The following is a 16,359-nucleotide window of genomic DNA, read 5'->3' as shown; positions in this document are numbered from 1 at the left end:
GTTCATCTGATTATTACATAGATCATAATCAGAAGGGATTTTGTGGAGATTTTAGTAGTTTTATAGTTGAAATGGTATTAATTCTACATTACTAATGACTGGTTTCAGGAGGTATTGCCTGGAATTCTAGTGAGAAGCAGTGATCATTGGAGTTCAACCTGGTCTGTTGTGAGGTAGTAACTCACTAAAGACAGTGGTGAACGGTGGCTCAATTTCATGGATTAATCAAAGTTAGACACTAACATCTTTGAATGCTGACTCAGTGGTCTAGTGGTTAAGCGTTCACGCGCGAGACTAATAGTTCCTGGGCTCGAGTCTCGTGAGGCGGGATCGTGAATGCGCAACTGTTGAGGAGTCTCACAGTAGGACGAAACGGCCTTCCGTTGCCTCTAGGTCTTTCATAGTAATCCAGCTTCAAATGGCTGATGAATTTAACTATATTACATCGATGTCACTAGGATTTTAAGAGAAATTATTCAAGTCATTTTAGACACTATAATTCAAATAGTTTGGAACGAGTGATTATATAATGATAAGTTTAACTCAACTACAAGGGATACAATTTAATACAGTTTGATCAATACCGATAGATAAAGACAATAATTCCTTAGTGACTGTTATCATCCATTAAATAGTGTCATTTCATTTTGGTAAACTTGCATCTTCAATCACATAGTTCGCTGAGTATTTCTTCATATACAATAGGGAATGAATAATATATCTTACAGTTTATTCTTAATAACAATACTTCAATCATAGTATTAAGTATATTAGTACAGGGTTATGTAGATTGCAGAAGCCGTGACCAGTAGAGTTCAAACCTGTCAGTTGTGAAGCAGTGTTCACGTGTGAGATCCAAAGTCCTGAGTTCGAGTCCCGCGGCGAGATTGTGGATGAGCACTGCTGAGGAGTCGCGTACTAGTACGGAATAGTCGTCCAGTGTTTCAATGGTGGTCTTACATTGATCGGTTCATGATCTCTATTAAAGATATTTTGCATATATTTCTCTTGAGAACATAAAATTCAACTTTAATCATTTTTATACATTACAAATAAGTTTTTCGTCATCTAAATGTACTCATATACGTAACTCTCTCTTAATAACTATGTATATATCTCAGGGGTTATACACATTAATTCAGTCTTACAGTTGTCAGGTAGAAGAAATTCATCTGTACTAATTAACATATATCAGTGTTTCAGATCGTTGTAAGATAAAAAGAAAAGGAGCACTGTAGGTGAAAAGAAATTTCCCCGATTTCATACATAGAATTATGTAACAATCAACAAATAGACTTAGTTTAACTGATGACAGAAGAGATTACAGTTGGATTATATCTATTTGTAATAACAACAATAACAACCACTACCACAAATAAAAGGAATAAGAATGTGAAATATTTGAATAGGATTGTACGTTCAATCAATGGTATCTGAGGTGTATAATTTCAAAGATCAACGCTGATATTCTACGTCATTGATTATCAACTAAATCTCCCCTAATGAAGGCTAAAAATAGAAAGAAGCAAATAACCAAATCTCTAGAATATATAAAGACCAGAACATAATTACATAATGCCATACAGTAGGACAAGATTATTGTTTCCTTTTCACTATCCAACTGTTATCACTCGTCGTTCGAATACTTCTTGTCTTGGCTCTTTTAATGCTACTTTATGTATCTGGTCGTTGCTGATTGTTATGTTGGAAACGTTTATCACTCATACTCGGATCGAGGGACCTCTGCAATTCCCACGATGCGAAAGTAAGAACACAAAGACTGGTATAAGTGATGATTTATTAACCCCAAGACACTATGACGACGACGACAACGACTCAAGTCGAAAATACACTCATTTATATATTGATTGTATACCTATTTTGATTAATAATTAGGATGAAATCACATGTATGAAACATACTTATAGTTATAACAAATCACAGACTGAGTATAGTTCATGTCAATGGAATACAAAAATATCTCACATATTATACAACATAAAATATTATACGACAAAAGAAAATAGAATACTACATTGAATAATCATTCCATTGAATCAAAAACGGAAGTAATCTTGAACAAAACTCATAATAAGTAATTCAATCGAAAAATTGACTTTTCTTACCATCATATCACCAACAAACATTCAAATTAAAGAGTGATAAATCTATCAAAAAAACCCATCGGAATGGGGTTTTTGTGTAGGTTGTATTAATTCTGATAGTTGAATTCATGATTCCATTTAAGCTAGATTACCATGAAAACCCTGGAAGCACTTTTTGACGGCCGTTTCGTCCTAGTATGGGATTCCTCAGTAGTGCGCGTCTATTATCCTGCATGAGGGATCCGAAACCAGGACTTTCGACCTCATACGTGGACGCTTAACCTCTAGACAACTGAACTGGCATCCAGCGGTCGATTGAACGAGACCAATGTAGGCTGGCTCAGTGGTCTAGAGGTTAAGAGTTCGTGATTACGATCTGTCATATTTCTATAAAGGACAGTTGATGATAACTATTAACTTTATTATTATTCTCTGGAGTGTGATACGATAACTTGATGTCATACAAGTAGGATGGTTACATTTACCCATCTGATATTATCCACCTGACTTCTATATTCATATACAGAAACATATTGTACTTTCAAAACGAAGATTTTCATCCAGAAGTAATTTTGTTTTTTTAGAGTTCAGTCGATCAGAAGGTAACTGATGATGAAACTCATTTAATCAAAATCTATAGATCTTTGTTGTATGTTAGTTGATATTCATGAGTATGACAGATGTGAATAAAATCAAGATGCGAGACTTCTTAGCCAACACCTATAAGCAATCACCATTCTCCATTGTATTACATTAGTTAAACTAGTTGTCATATTTAAACTTGGTTGGCTAAATTCACTGAAACTATTGAGGACTAGAGAAACACAATATATATTATTACTTGACGATTATTCAGTGTGAAAAGCCATTTGTACCAAACGGATCACCAAGATCTGATCAATTTTTGCGTGATAAATAAATGAACACCAAACTAAGTAAGATGGTGGTTGGAAGTATTCAACAGAAAACCTTAGATCTACGTTTCGTGCTACTTGGCACTCGTCAGCAAGGTGTACCTGTAATCTTGAGGGAACATAGTGTACTCTATGTCAAGTCACCCAGATTGGTGACTACATTGCAACTTGGTCGATAGGATTCGATTTACACTAAGAAGGACCTGACATACCTGTCATTGATCACCACTCAGTGATCAATCAATTGTAAATACAAAACTAAGTTTTATACCTTACTTCAAGAGGTGATTTTAATTCGACAATCGACAAACAATCAACTGATAACAATGTGAGTAATAATTAACTCATTCACCAAGTACTTAGGGACGAGCTATATTTACATGTATGAAGTTTAATAATATCATCGAGTTCCTCAAACCTAACTGAATGAATCCAATGACTCAACATCAAACATTTTAACCACTAAGTTACCAATCATTGCTAACCTAAATCATATGCTTTCAAAGAAATAGAATAATATGATAAGTCTAATTTTCAATTATTCTCTTTCACTGGACAGCCGTTTTGTCCTATTGTGAGACACTTCAGCAGTGTGCATTCACGATCCAGCCTCTTGAGATTCGAATCTAGGATCTGCCAATCTCGCGCTCGAACGCTTCAATCGACTCATGATCTCAACCATTAAAATTACTATCATATCCATAAAACCCCTTTTAATATTCACTTTCATATAAGAAATATGATCATATGGTCCTTCTTTTTTACAATAAATGTTACATTCTATTAACTTCATCAAATAACGAATGACATATTCATGTGATACCCTATCCGTCTCTCTATATATACAACGAATAATGAAATGTTACTTTAACTTCATATATATTACTGTTACATTGTTATCAAATTGTTTTTCTAATCATTATCCATGATGAACAATTGTTATGTAAGTGATTTAATTAACAAGGATATTCTTCATTGTCATTTATGCATCATTTCACAAATATGAATGATCATTCTAATGATTTATTACATAGAAAAGAAAACAACAGAATCTATCATGTATGTTACTGTCAACAAATTCACTTATATATATGTATATATTTGATATCAAATGGGTTTTGTGGATATTATAGTAATTTCAATGGTTATGATCAGAAGTCAGTTGAAGCTAGACCATCATGGAAAACTTGGAAGCACTTAGACGGTCGTTTCGTCTTATTATGGGACTCCTTAGCAGTGCGCATCCACGACCTTAGATTAAACCAATTTAATCAACGTACTGGAAATAAGATATATTTTCTTCAAGGTAACCATCATGTGCTGACTAGTGATTAGATTCAAAAATGTAACTCTTGAAGTTCTAGGGAGAAGTTGTGATTAGTGAAGTCTAATCTATATCAAGTGTGAGATAGACATTCATCTCAGGCATTGGATAAAAGGTTGGGAGCATGATCATGGATTAGACATTAGCATTGTTTGCTCGTATGACCGAAGGTCCTGGGTTCGAATCCTGCATATGGGATCTTGGATACTGAAGAGTCTTATGCTAAAACGAAACAATCATCCAATGCTTCCAAGTTTTCTATGATTGTTTAGGTTAGATCGGTTGTTAGTATCAAAGATTGTAATTTATATAGTTTTGTTTAAGCATATATGTGTGTTGTACGGAATGCCTCTATTCCAGTCCCAGTGTAGAACATTAATATAGAGGTACAGATACATCTATCAAATGAATTGCAAACAGGATGAAACAGGAATAATAAATTGCGCTACAATTTGTCACTAACATCTAATCAAATATTTGGGGTTCTTTCTTTATGAAAGTGAATGTGTCTGTGTTAAATTGGTTAAGTTAATGAAATTTAGGAGTATTGTGCACGTAGAGATAATGATACATAAATGAATTTTGTTAGACTATTATCATCCATGTCTTTGCTTTGCAAGTTGTCGAATGCATCGACAACTTCACTTGGAAGTCTGATCAGCCCTAATGGGTTGGTGTTTGACGAAATTTCTACATGGATTCAGAAAGCTCGTTTGGCTTTTGCCAACTGAGGAAGAAATCAGGAAAGTGGATAAGACATACACTGCGGAAATCGTCAAACTGCATCATGAAGCAAACGCTAACTTGGAATCCTAAAGGGAAGAGGAAAAGTGGAAGATCAAAGTACACACTGTGTCAGGAATTGGTAGCAGTTGGAAACAACTGGAAAGGATTATTCAGGACAAAGTTGGATATAGAGTTCTGGTGAGCGGCCTATACTCCTCCACCAATGGTAACAAGTGTGACTAAGTAAGTATATTTTGAATTATTGTGATAAATTGAAACAAACAATTTTGTGAACTAGTCTGACCTTTTTATTAACATTAGTCGAAGGGCACACTACGTTCATCTTTTTATTCTGTCTATTTGGTAAACTATATGAATAAAACATACCCATCTTCAATACTGTTCGGATTCAGCTTCTTGTTTCTGTGTAATATTGACTAGGTAAGTCACAAAAAGATATATGCAAAGTTGATTAGCATAGATATTTTATTATTTACCATTTCATAGATTTTGATAGAGTAACTAATGTGTTACATTTCATAGTGTCCAATACAGATACACACATTCACTATACATTTACCAAATCAGCTATGAAAGTGAAATTACTGAGTGATCAATGTTAAACTTTCATTGACAAACCAAACTGATAGGTACAAAAATCACAGGTTTGTATATTCCTCTTGAGACGTTGACTAGTAGAATATTCCAACCCATCAAGCTGAATAGAACACATTCACTTACCCAAAATGCTGAATCGCTTATAGCGCATTCAATATCTCAAACTGATCTATGCCAACATAAAACTACAGTCAGTCAGTCAGTCAGTGAGTTACAACGTAGGACCAGGCACATATATGCATCGGTTCAAGGTGCCATACCTCATTAGCACAGCAAGATAAACAACGGATTCATAGAAGTAGTTAAGTCAATGGTGGTAATATATAAAAGAATGATTCCATATAAGAACATAGTACAGGAAGGAAGAATTAGTTCGTAGAAACATATGAAGCGATTTTAATGTCATAGTTGAAAGGAAGACAGGAAGTGTATACGCCTACGCCATTGTGACCTAGATCTAGATCTGTACATCATATTTTTATTCAAAGTTTACCATATTCTATAAACCATAATAAGATAAAGATTAGATAATGAAGATTTTCAACATTACACTCATCAGTCTGTGTATTCAGTCTATGTATTCAAATTATCCTTTTCAATCGATACCTTGATACCCTTTTGCGATTTTACTGAAATATATTTGTTTGCTATGATAAAGAGACTTAAAATAAGAGATATTTAATACAGTTTATTGGATGAACTTAATTTAGAAGTGAGTGAAGTAAGTATACGACTAACTGCTTCCAATCTCTTATAATGCTAAATCATGGTCACGGTTGTGTTTAGTATTTTGATAGTAGTCAAGGTCAGTTATGTCATACTATGATTTTATTGTACTGTAGAAAAAGAAAAAAAAGACAAGAATAAAGAGATATAAGCTATTCACATTATTGCCAGTATCATCATGGAAATATTTTTGAATCATTCATGGTTAGTCAGTGGGCAATTCTACTTGACGTCGGTTTCCTGATAGTGTATCTAAAATCACGCGTTTGTCAATCAGTCAGTATTTACTCGTAGTATATTAATTATAAATAGTTAATACAATCAGATAAAACTGACAAAAAATATCTAATTTCAACAGCTGAGATAATAAGACAATTGAAGCTGGATCACCATGGAAAACGTGGAAGCACTGTTTGACAGCCGTTTCGTCCTATTATGGTACTCTTCAGTAGTACGCATTCACGATTCCTACTTGCGATGGATACTCACTCAGTGGTCTAGAGATTAAACGCTTACATGCAAGGCTCACAGGACCTGGGTTCGAATCTCGTAAGGCGAGATCGTGGATGTGCACTTCTGAGGAGTCCCACAGTAGAATAAAACATGATAAACATGATTATCAAATAATAATTCACAATAATATTTTATCTATAACACTTAGCTACTGCAATAGTTTGTCAGTAGTATTGAATCACATAAGTTGTGTTTCATATATAAATATAAGCAAAAATAAAAATATATAAAATTAGTTTTTTCAAAAAAATCCTTTCAACTTATATTAATATTTGTACACTTATCCATTAGAAGCAACACATCACTTTTTGTATTTTGCTTGGAAACTGTATAAACATTTTACATTGACATTCTATTCAATAGTTTAATCACCAGATAAATTTTACTCAGATACAATTTTTTAAAAAAATTACGGTTTTTTTTTGTAAAACAAAAACACACACACACACACATACCTACATATTTCTCTTTTATGAATATCAATATAGATTTATTTCGAAAGTTATTTAATCATTATTGACATACTCATTTATTATGTTTACATTTTCATTAAATGTGCCTAGTTCAATAACCGTGGTTAGGATTTCCAAACCTACTACCACCCCCCCCAATACCTCTTCACCCCATCCCATTCCATCCCATCCCATCCCACCTCACCCCCTAACCCCTAACTCCTATTCCAAAAACTTAGATGAATTTCACATAACCATTTCGATATTTTAAAAAAAAAAAAAGAGAAAGAAAAAGGAACAAAATAGTAAAATAAATGAGTTTGACATTCACATGATCATGACAATGAATAGACAGGCGACCATTCAGTTAATTAATTAGTTTTGGTATATTCAATGTCAAATAGATGATATAAATTTGAATCTGAATAATATTCCATATCTATTTGAGATTATGAATAATATGAAAACAAAGCAAAACTTTAATGAATAATTCACATGTAAAATAGTTTAGATTTGAGTAATTCACAAGTTAATTGTTAATTAGTTAGTATACTACAATGTTAATATTACTATCAAGTGTAAGAGTGAGTGTAGAAACAGACATGAGAAGAATGAACAAAAATCGGATAGAACTAGAAAGAAAAACCCATTATAGAATGGGTTGAAGAGTGCTAGTCGGTAGCCTATGCTCCATTGGGAGCGAGTGACGTAAGTAAGTAAGTAAGTAAGTAAGTAAGTAAGTAAGTAAGTAAGTAAGTAAGTAAGAGTGAGAGAAAGAGATTAGAATAGAGTAGAGTTGAGTTAGAACGTGGAACTTTATAGTTGTATAAGAAAGGGTTCAATTTATCTAAATTGATTAATTCTGTTGCTAAGTGGTAGCTTTGACATATTTAGTTCATTTTATTCAATCAATGCTTAATATTATCTGATTAGTTACATATTTATTCATTCTATAAGTTGTTTGTTGAAAATATATAAGTAACAGAGTTGTTCTACTGAACTTTTCTTAAAATCGATTCCTTGTTTGGTTTTTTCTTTAATCACTTATGGGGGAGGGGATTAATTAGATCGAGCTCAATAGGATACTCATTAATAGACCTTACTCAATTATTCATAGTAGTCGATAATTGTCATAGTTGAAAACTATCTTCTTTCAATTTTGAAACTGAATATTAATTTGAAATGGTTTAAGCGATCGTTTTTGTTGATCTTTCTAACTGAAATTCAATAAATCTTGTTTGAGCCCCCTTATGCCGATTATCACAATGTAGAATAAATAAATCTTAGTCAAAAACATAATAATCTTCAAAACCTGTATACTGGTAATTAACATGTTCTCATTAATGACTAGATTCGTGAGGGAATTCTTGGAGTTCTTGTGAAAAGCCGTCACTAATGGAGCTAATCCATGTCGGGTAGAAACAGGTATTTCTTCCTCAGTACAGTGGAAGACGGTTGCTCAATTTCGTTGATTGGTTGATGTTAGACACTAACACCATTGGATGACGGCTCAGGGGTTCAGTAGGTTAAGCCTTGGGCGGGACCGTGAATGTGAACTGTTGAGGAGTCCCTTAATGGGACGAAACGGCCGTCCAGTGTTTCCAGGTTTCCAGTGGTTGTCTAACATCAATCGGTTCATGATCTTAATCAAAAATAGAATATAATTAGTAATAGAATTCAGGATATGCGTTTTTATCCTATTTCAAACTCGTTAGCTCAATTTACTTGGATCCCAGTTACTATACCCAAGTCTCAGATTGAGAGTCAACTCAATAATACAATAAATCTAGCTGATGAGTTCTAACTAGAATGAAACAACCATACAGACTTCCCCTACTAGACATATTTCACCTATTTCATACGTTTTCATTATTTACAAAGAAAAAGTGAACAACTTCTAGAAGAGTATCTAAGTGGACATATGAAAGCACAGAACAAAATAAAACAAAAAATAGAGAAACACCCACTTAGTTCTTTTCGATTGTTTTTAAAAGTTTCTTCTAATTAATTAACATTTTCTACAAATTTAAAACTAAAATACTAGATCACCATGGAAAATATGGAAGTATTCGATAGCGATTTCTTCCTAGTATGTGACTCCTCAATAGTGCACGACAGTGATCCCCTTTGTGGGATTCAAATTCAGGACCTATCGATATCACGTGTGAATGCCTAACCTTTAGATGACTGAGCCAGCATCCAACGGTTTTAATGTTTAACTTCAACTAATCCTTTCTTGTTGCTTTTGTACAAAGACAAAAACCAAACACAAGTAATCCAAATCAATACTGGAAAGCTCATTTTCAAAAAATAAGAACACTTTCAAATTGTTTATATCAATTTCATTAAACAAATTATCAGTTGTGGTCATGTTAATTATGTACTTTTGGTTTCATCTGATTGACTATACTTCAATAATTATAATGTATCAATTTGAAAGTGCACACTACTGAGGAATCCCTCAATATGACGAAACGGCCATCCAGCGTTTCCAGCTTTTCCATGATGGTCTAGCTTCATTTGACTAATGGATTCAATTCTTAAATTACTACAATCTCCACGAACCCCCCATTTGAATAAAAAAATGTTCAAATTTGTTACGCTTTGATGAAATCTCGATGTTGAATGGTTCTGGATGACCTTAAGCCCATCATTTTTCAATCAGGAAAATTATGCACAAACATAGGAACAAAAATAAAACCAATGGGAGATACAACCAAAACAAAGAAGAAAACAATAACAGGTTTGATGTTAACAAGAACTAATCAACATCGAGGTGTACAGGACAAGTTGTGAGCCACATGTGAAGAAATTCGAATACTTCACTTCGACCTGAAGTTTGTATTGATAATGTCGTTCAAAAGAACAATGAATGATCCACGACCGAAGCCATCCAACCCAGAGAACAAAACTCCATCAAAATCATCCACCTGAGCTACAAATCTTCTCCATTATTTCTATTTTGTTTATTATTTCTATGCTCTCTTTCACACATACACACACTCTCTTCCTCTCTCTGTTACGTTGTCTCTCAGTAACTAATATGTAATCTGATTAGTATATACGCAGACAATTGAACTGGACAGTTGGTTTAAGGTCAATTCATATGAATCTAATAGTTTACAGATGTAGTACATTTCCGTTCTCTAAAATTATTCTGTTAATTAAAAGATAACACACTCACATATACATAAACACTTGAACAACAGTATTGTAATCATGAAAAAAATATAAGAAAAACGGGAAATGAAAGGTTAATTGAAGAGAATGATACTGTATAGATGAATAATTGACATTGCATAATAATAAATTGTCAAATCATCTATATCCTTATATTGATAATTACATCCAACTTGTTGAAATCAGCTTACTTTTTTAAAGCTTAGGTCGTAAATAAATGATCAATCAATCATACTATGTAGTTTCTTTGTTTGGGTTGATAGGGTTTTATTGATTTGATTCATAATTCTTTAAGTAGTACAATACGTATAATCACCTGTAAATGTCCTGGTACGAACGAGAGTGGGGAGGGTCAGCTCTCTCTCTTCGAATGCTCTCATATGATCACGCACATACAACCACTGACAGGGAAGTCCTATTTACTACCGTCTTGTACCACATGTGTTGTTTACAAAACTAAGAGAACGAAAAGAGAATGTCCGAAGCTTTAACCGGGTTGATGGATACGGATGGTTCGGGTGGAAGAGTTGGAAAACCCTGATTCCAAACTAACAATGCTCGGAGATTCAAACTCAGTGTTAATATCAGGAATCTTACTGGAAAATCACTTTTGATCATGAATAACTTCACGTAAAACTGGGATGACAACAGTTGCACATGATTAGTGGGCAAACAGGATCTTGTAATTTAAACAATCAGACTGATTGATTTCTTTTTATCCGTCAAATATGTGTAAAAAATTAGTTTAAGTGATCAATGAGAGCTAACTGTGGTAATCTTTATCTAATCCTTACGGTTGATCAAATTCTATCAATCGAATCCCAATTAAACCAAGACCAAGATATTAGGTTGTTAGAGGTAAATGACAGAAAACCCTAGAGTTATGTTTTGTACGTGATAGTTAACAGCTGAATAGACCGACAGTTACATCTTAAACTTTAATGCTAGGTAACATGATTGTATACCATGGAAACAACACCATTTCACTCAAGGTTCCAGTTAGCATAAAACATAAGTTATTACAGGATTTCCAGATAAACAGCTTCAATTGCCGAATATATTTGAAATTTTCCATCTGATTTGTAAATACTAGACAAAGTTAATGTTTTAAAAGTTTAAAAACACTTAGGGAATAAAGATTTAGGATACACGAAGCCAGAATGAGGGATAAAATAATAAACAGCTTATTTGGATGTAATCAGAGTTGAAATAAATAAAAATATTACTACAATCTACACAAAACCACGTTCTGATAATACTCAGCATGGGCTCATTAGTGACTGGCTTCAAGATGTGTTTCTTAGAGTTCCAGTGAGTAGACGTGACCGGTGGAGTCAAACGGTGTCTGTTGTGGAGTAGTTATTCACTGAAAATAATAATGAACAGTGGTGCAATTTCGTGGATTGGTTAAAGTTAGACATTAACACCGTAGAATGACGGCTCAGCGATCTGGAGGTTAAACGTTCGCATACAGGACCAAAGTTTCTTGGTTCGACTTCTGAGTGTGGGATTGTAGATGTACACTGTTGTGGAGTCTCATACTAGAACGAAACGACCGTCCAGTATTTCTAAGCTTTCAGTGATTCTGTAGCTTAGACTGATACATGAATTCAACCATTAAATCACTAACATTTCCACAAACCCTCATTCTAAAAAAATACTATCTGTCAATCATCAGTACATGCAAACTCAATAATACTACGTAATAAAAGATGAACATATCCAACATTCAGTATATTTTTAAATGTGATCAGTAACAAACTGAAACCATATAAGGTAACCAACCAGTTTACAGTGCTTAATCATTGTATAATTACTAAACTTTTCAGGTCCTTTTTCCACTCAATTAATAAGTGAGTATTGCATTTTAAAGAAAATTATGTAATTTTCTACTGACAAATTTTATTTTAAGCATTTAAAGATATTCAGGACGAAGCGCTGGAAGTGGATAGGACACACATTGAGGAAAGCACTAAGTGACGTCACAACACAAGCCTTCACTTGGAATTCTCAGAGCCAAATGAAAACAGAAAGACCAAAGAACACATTACTTTGAAAAATGGAGACAGATATGAGAAGGATGAACAAAAATTGGATAGAACAGAAAAGGAAGGCTCATGTTGAGTTGGTTGGAGAATGCTAGTCGGAGGCCTATGCTCCATTGGGAGCAAGTGACGTAAGTAAGTAAGTAAGTAAGTAAGTAGGATATAAATGAATACAGATAAGTGAAAATCCAATTCAAATTTAGACATTTTTTACCTTAACACTTTACTAAATTAATCATTTAACCTTGTAATATTGATTTATGATAGTAATAGAGAGCTAATCGTTTAACTTCAGTAACTAAGTAACTAATCATCTATCAAATAATCGAGTAATATTTCTTATACTTTCATTCAAACTGAATAATGATGTTTTAAATTCACTTGATGTTGTTTACTTGTCTCTTCTCAAACGTGATGACGTTTGAAGCGAACGGTACTGAGTTCGAGTCCCAGAATAAGCATCATCTCTGAAATGCAGGTACATCTAGTTAACGAGTCCTAAATAGGACGAAACATGCGCCTTACTGTATTCCACTGCTAGCCACTATCCATCTTTGAATAATGATGTTGTTTTTTTATAAATTAGGATAGAATTGGAATGTCGGTGACTGAAAGTGTCGAATGTTTACTACTCAAATAAAACAAGACTGTTTTTATTTCTACTAAGCAAATTGTTAAATCTAGCTTATTTACTATAAAATCAGTTAAAAAACAATATTCTGAAAACAAGAATTTTCTCTTAATAACATCAGTTAGATAAAATTCATGTTTTATTCAAGAACTCGTCGGTTTATGAATTGAATTCATGAATTAATTAAATCTTGACCAATATGGAAAATCCGGAAGCACTGGACAGCCATTTCGTCTTAGTATGGAACTCCTTCGCAATGCACGTCCACCATCCCGCCCAGAACCTACCGATTTCGTGTGCAAACTCTTAACCTCCAGACGACTGGACTGTCATCCAACGGTGTTAATGTCTAACTTTAATCAATCCACGATTGATTTATTGAATAAGTCAATAATTTAAACCTCGATAATTATTGATAATTATTTAATTACTACTTATGTAATGATGTGTATTTCAATTTCACTGGTTTGGTGGTTAACATATCGATCCTCTTAGCATAATTAATTATTCAATATGTGAGAATTGAGTGAGGATGTTTCTTTTTTTCTGTACGAGTGGATACCGATTTGATTGATTCATTTATTTTGGTATTGATTGTTTGAATCTTCCCATTGATGTTTAAAACTACAATTGATCAGTCTGTTTTTCGAGATATGTACATCCTGTATAAATTGCCTCAGTATTGCCTTAAATTACAAGTATTATGAACAGAGATGGATAATAGCTATCAGTAGAATTCAGGGCATGTGTTTTGTCCCACTGTTAACTTGTCAGCTGAATGTTACTGCATTCCAGAATTGATGTTCACTCCAAGACTCAAACTCAGTGTCGTTCACTTCAAAGATTAACGTGTTACCTGACTGATCATTTCAGAGAATAAATATTCAGATTTGTTGCATATAACAAACAGTTCAACTTTTCCACATCAAAGTACTAGTTTACATGTTTAATACTACTTGTAATCACTTTGATTTCATCATCTTATATGTAATACAACTAATGGCTTCATTTTGTGAACAATGTCATTGAGTATATTCAACATTTTATATTACATAACGTACAATCTTTTGCGAATAGTTTTTCAGTCAGATCCATCAAACATGTGGATACATCGTCATCAGTTAACAGATGCCCTTATAACTTTATCAGAAGACGTTTATTTGTTTTCTATTTCCTGGTATATTTCTCATGAATTATATGATTACTTCAAACAAGCAGAGTAATCTATCAAGCACTGAAATAATTCTGACTTTCATTAAATTATCATTAAGGTGAAACTATAATTTATGGACAAACCAATCAGATTTATGATAACAAGTCTTGGATTTCAACACAAAATTCTTCGTCCATTTAGTTAAATAGAATCTTGGCATTTTAACTTATGTCAATTCAAGATAAAATCCATTAATCTAATTCCTATCTTTAACCATCCATTGTAAATCATAATGCTTATTGAGATGGTGGAGAAGATTTATAGCTCAGGTGAATGATTTTGATGGAGTTCTGTTCTCTGAGGACGACCAAAACTATCCACCTCAGAGAACAAAACTCCTTCAAAATAATGCTTAATGTTTACACAGATTTAAAACATTCATTTAATCCTAGTCAGTAGGTGGACATCGTTGGCCGGACACTATTAGCAACAACCTACTGTGGGAGAGAACAAAACAGATGTCAGTGGAGGAAGAAATCAGGACGAAGCGCTGGAAGTGTATAGGACACACATTGAGGGAAGCACCCAACTGCGTCACAAGACAAGCCCTCACATGAAATCCTCAAGGCCAAAGGAGGAGAGGAAGACCAAAGAACACATTACTTTGAGAAATAGAAATAGACATGAGGAAAATGAACAAGAAAAGAAGGCCCAGGACAGAGTGTGTTGGATAATGCTAGTCGGCGGCCTATGCTCCATTGTGAGTAACAGGCGTAAGTAAGTAAGTAAGTGGGTGAACATTGTCAAGGACACTTTATCATTACTCGATAGTCATTAATAAATTATAATCTCACCATAAAGTAATATTGACATTAATCAATAGTTGTTACTATGTTCTTCTTTTACTTTAAAAACAAACAAACATTAACAATCATAGTAACGATCAAAAACCGATTGTTTTAATCAATAATTATTATCATTAATAAAAATTTAAAAAGTAATATAATTAGACTTACTTCTAACCATGTAGCTAATGGCATAACTAATATTGCTAAACTAATATCAGCTATTGCTAAACTAACTATAAACCAATTTGTTGCATTTCTTAATGAACGTTCACGTATTACACTTAATACAACTAATGAATTACCAAATAATGTAGCAATTGAAAATATCATTAAACATAAACACCAATAACGTTTTTCTATATATAATAAATAATTATATGTATTATTTAATGTATTATATATAATAGATTGATTATGAATGGTATCATAATTATAAGTAGTATTATAAGTAGTATTAATAGTTATAACAATATTATTGTTCATTGAAATGAAATAATAATAGGAAATAATTGATTATTTAATCATTCATTCATTCATTCATCATATTTGATTTCAATAATCATATAATTCCATGGTTATTTCTGTTTTATGAATATGAATTGAGGTAAACATTCCCAATAGATACATATTTTCTCTAAAAAAACAATCCATATTTCTGGAAGAAGACGAAAACAATGAGATAATACTCAATACACAAAGATATCATAACATGTTTGTTCTGTTTTTTTGTTTTGTTTTTTTGTTTGTTTGTTTTGAGAAATCGGGAATTATTTTATTTTTTTTTAAATGAGGCATAGTAATAAATCAACATTCTGATTGGTTAAAACTATTCAACCAATCAGAATTTTCTATACGAAACAAAAAACGATTATTATCACCAAAATCATATTGACCAATCAAATGAGAGTTAGATTTATTAGTTTAGGGGTTGTGGAGATTGTTAAGTTTTTGATTGAAATCATGAGTCAATTGAAGCTGGACCACCATGAAATACCTGAAAGCACTGGACGGCCGTTTCGTCCTAGTTATGGGACTCCTTAGCAATGCACATCCACGATCCCGCACTGCACGAGATTCGAACCCAGGACCTAACAGTCTCGAGCCAGGCACTTAACCAACTAGAA

At 33.1% G+C, this 16,359-nt stretch overlaps 1 protein-coding gene across 1 annotated transcript in view; it reads right to left on the bottom strand.

Moving 5' to 3' along the window:
• DRD4 (Dopamine receptor D4) overlaps positions 1-16,141 on the bottom strand; it is a 70,059-nt gene extending 53,918 nt beyond the window's left edge. Inside the window, exon 1 of the mRNA XM_051217834.1 lies at positions 15,404-16,141. Within this exon, the coding sequence (XP_051064259.1) occupies positions 15,404-15,718 (315 nt within the window). The 5' untranslated portion in view covers positions 15,719-16,141. The remainder of the gene's footprint in view (positions 1-15,403) is intronic.
• Between the last annotated feature and the right edge of the window lie 218 nt (positions 16,142-16,359).

Source organism: Schistosoma haematobium, chromosome 7 (genome assembly GCF_000699445.3).
Source record: "Schistosoma haematobium chromosome 7, whole genome shotgun sequence".
NCBI classification, from domain to species: Eukaryota; Metazoa; Platyhelminthes; class Trematoda; order Strigeidida; family Schistosomatidae; genus Schistosoma; species Schistosoma haematobium.
The sequence above is the reverse complement of the archived record's forward strand: the minus strand, read 5'-3'. Positions and strand labels throughout refer to the sequence as shown.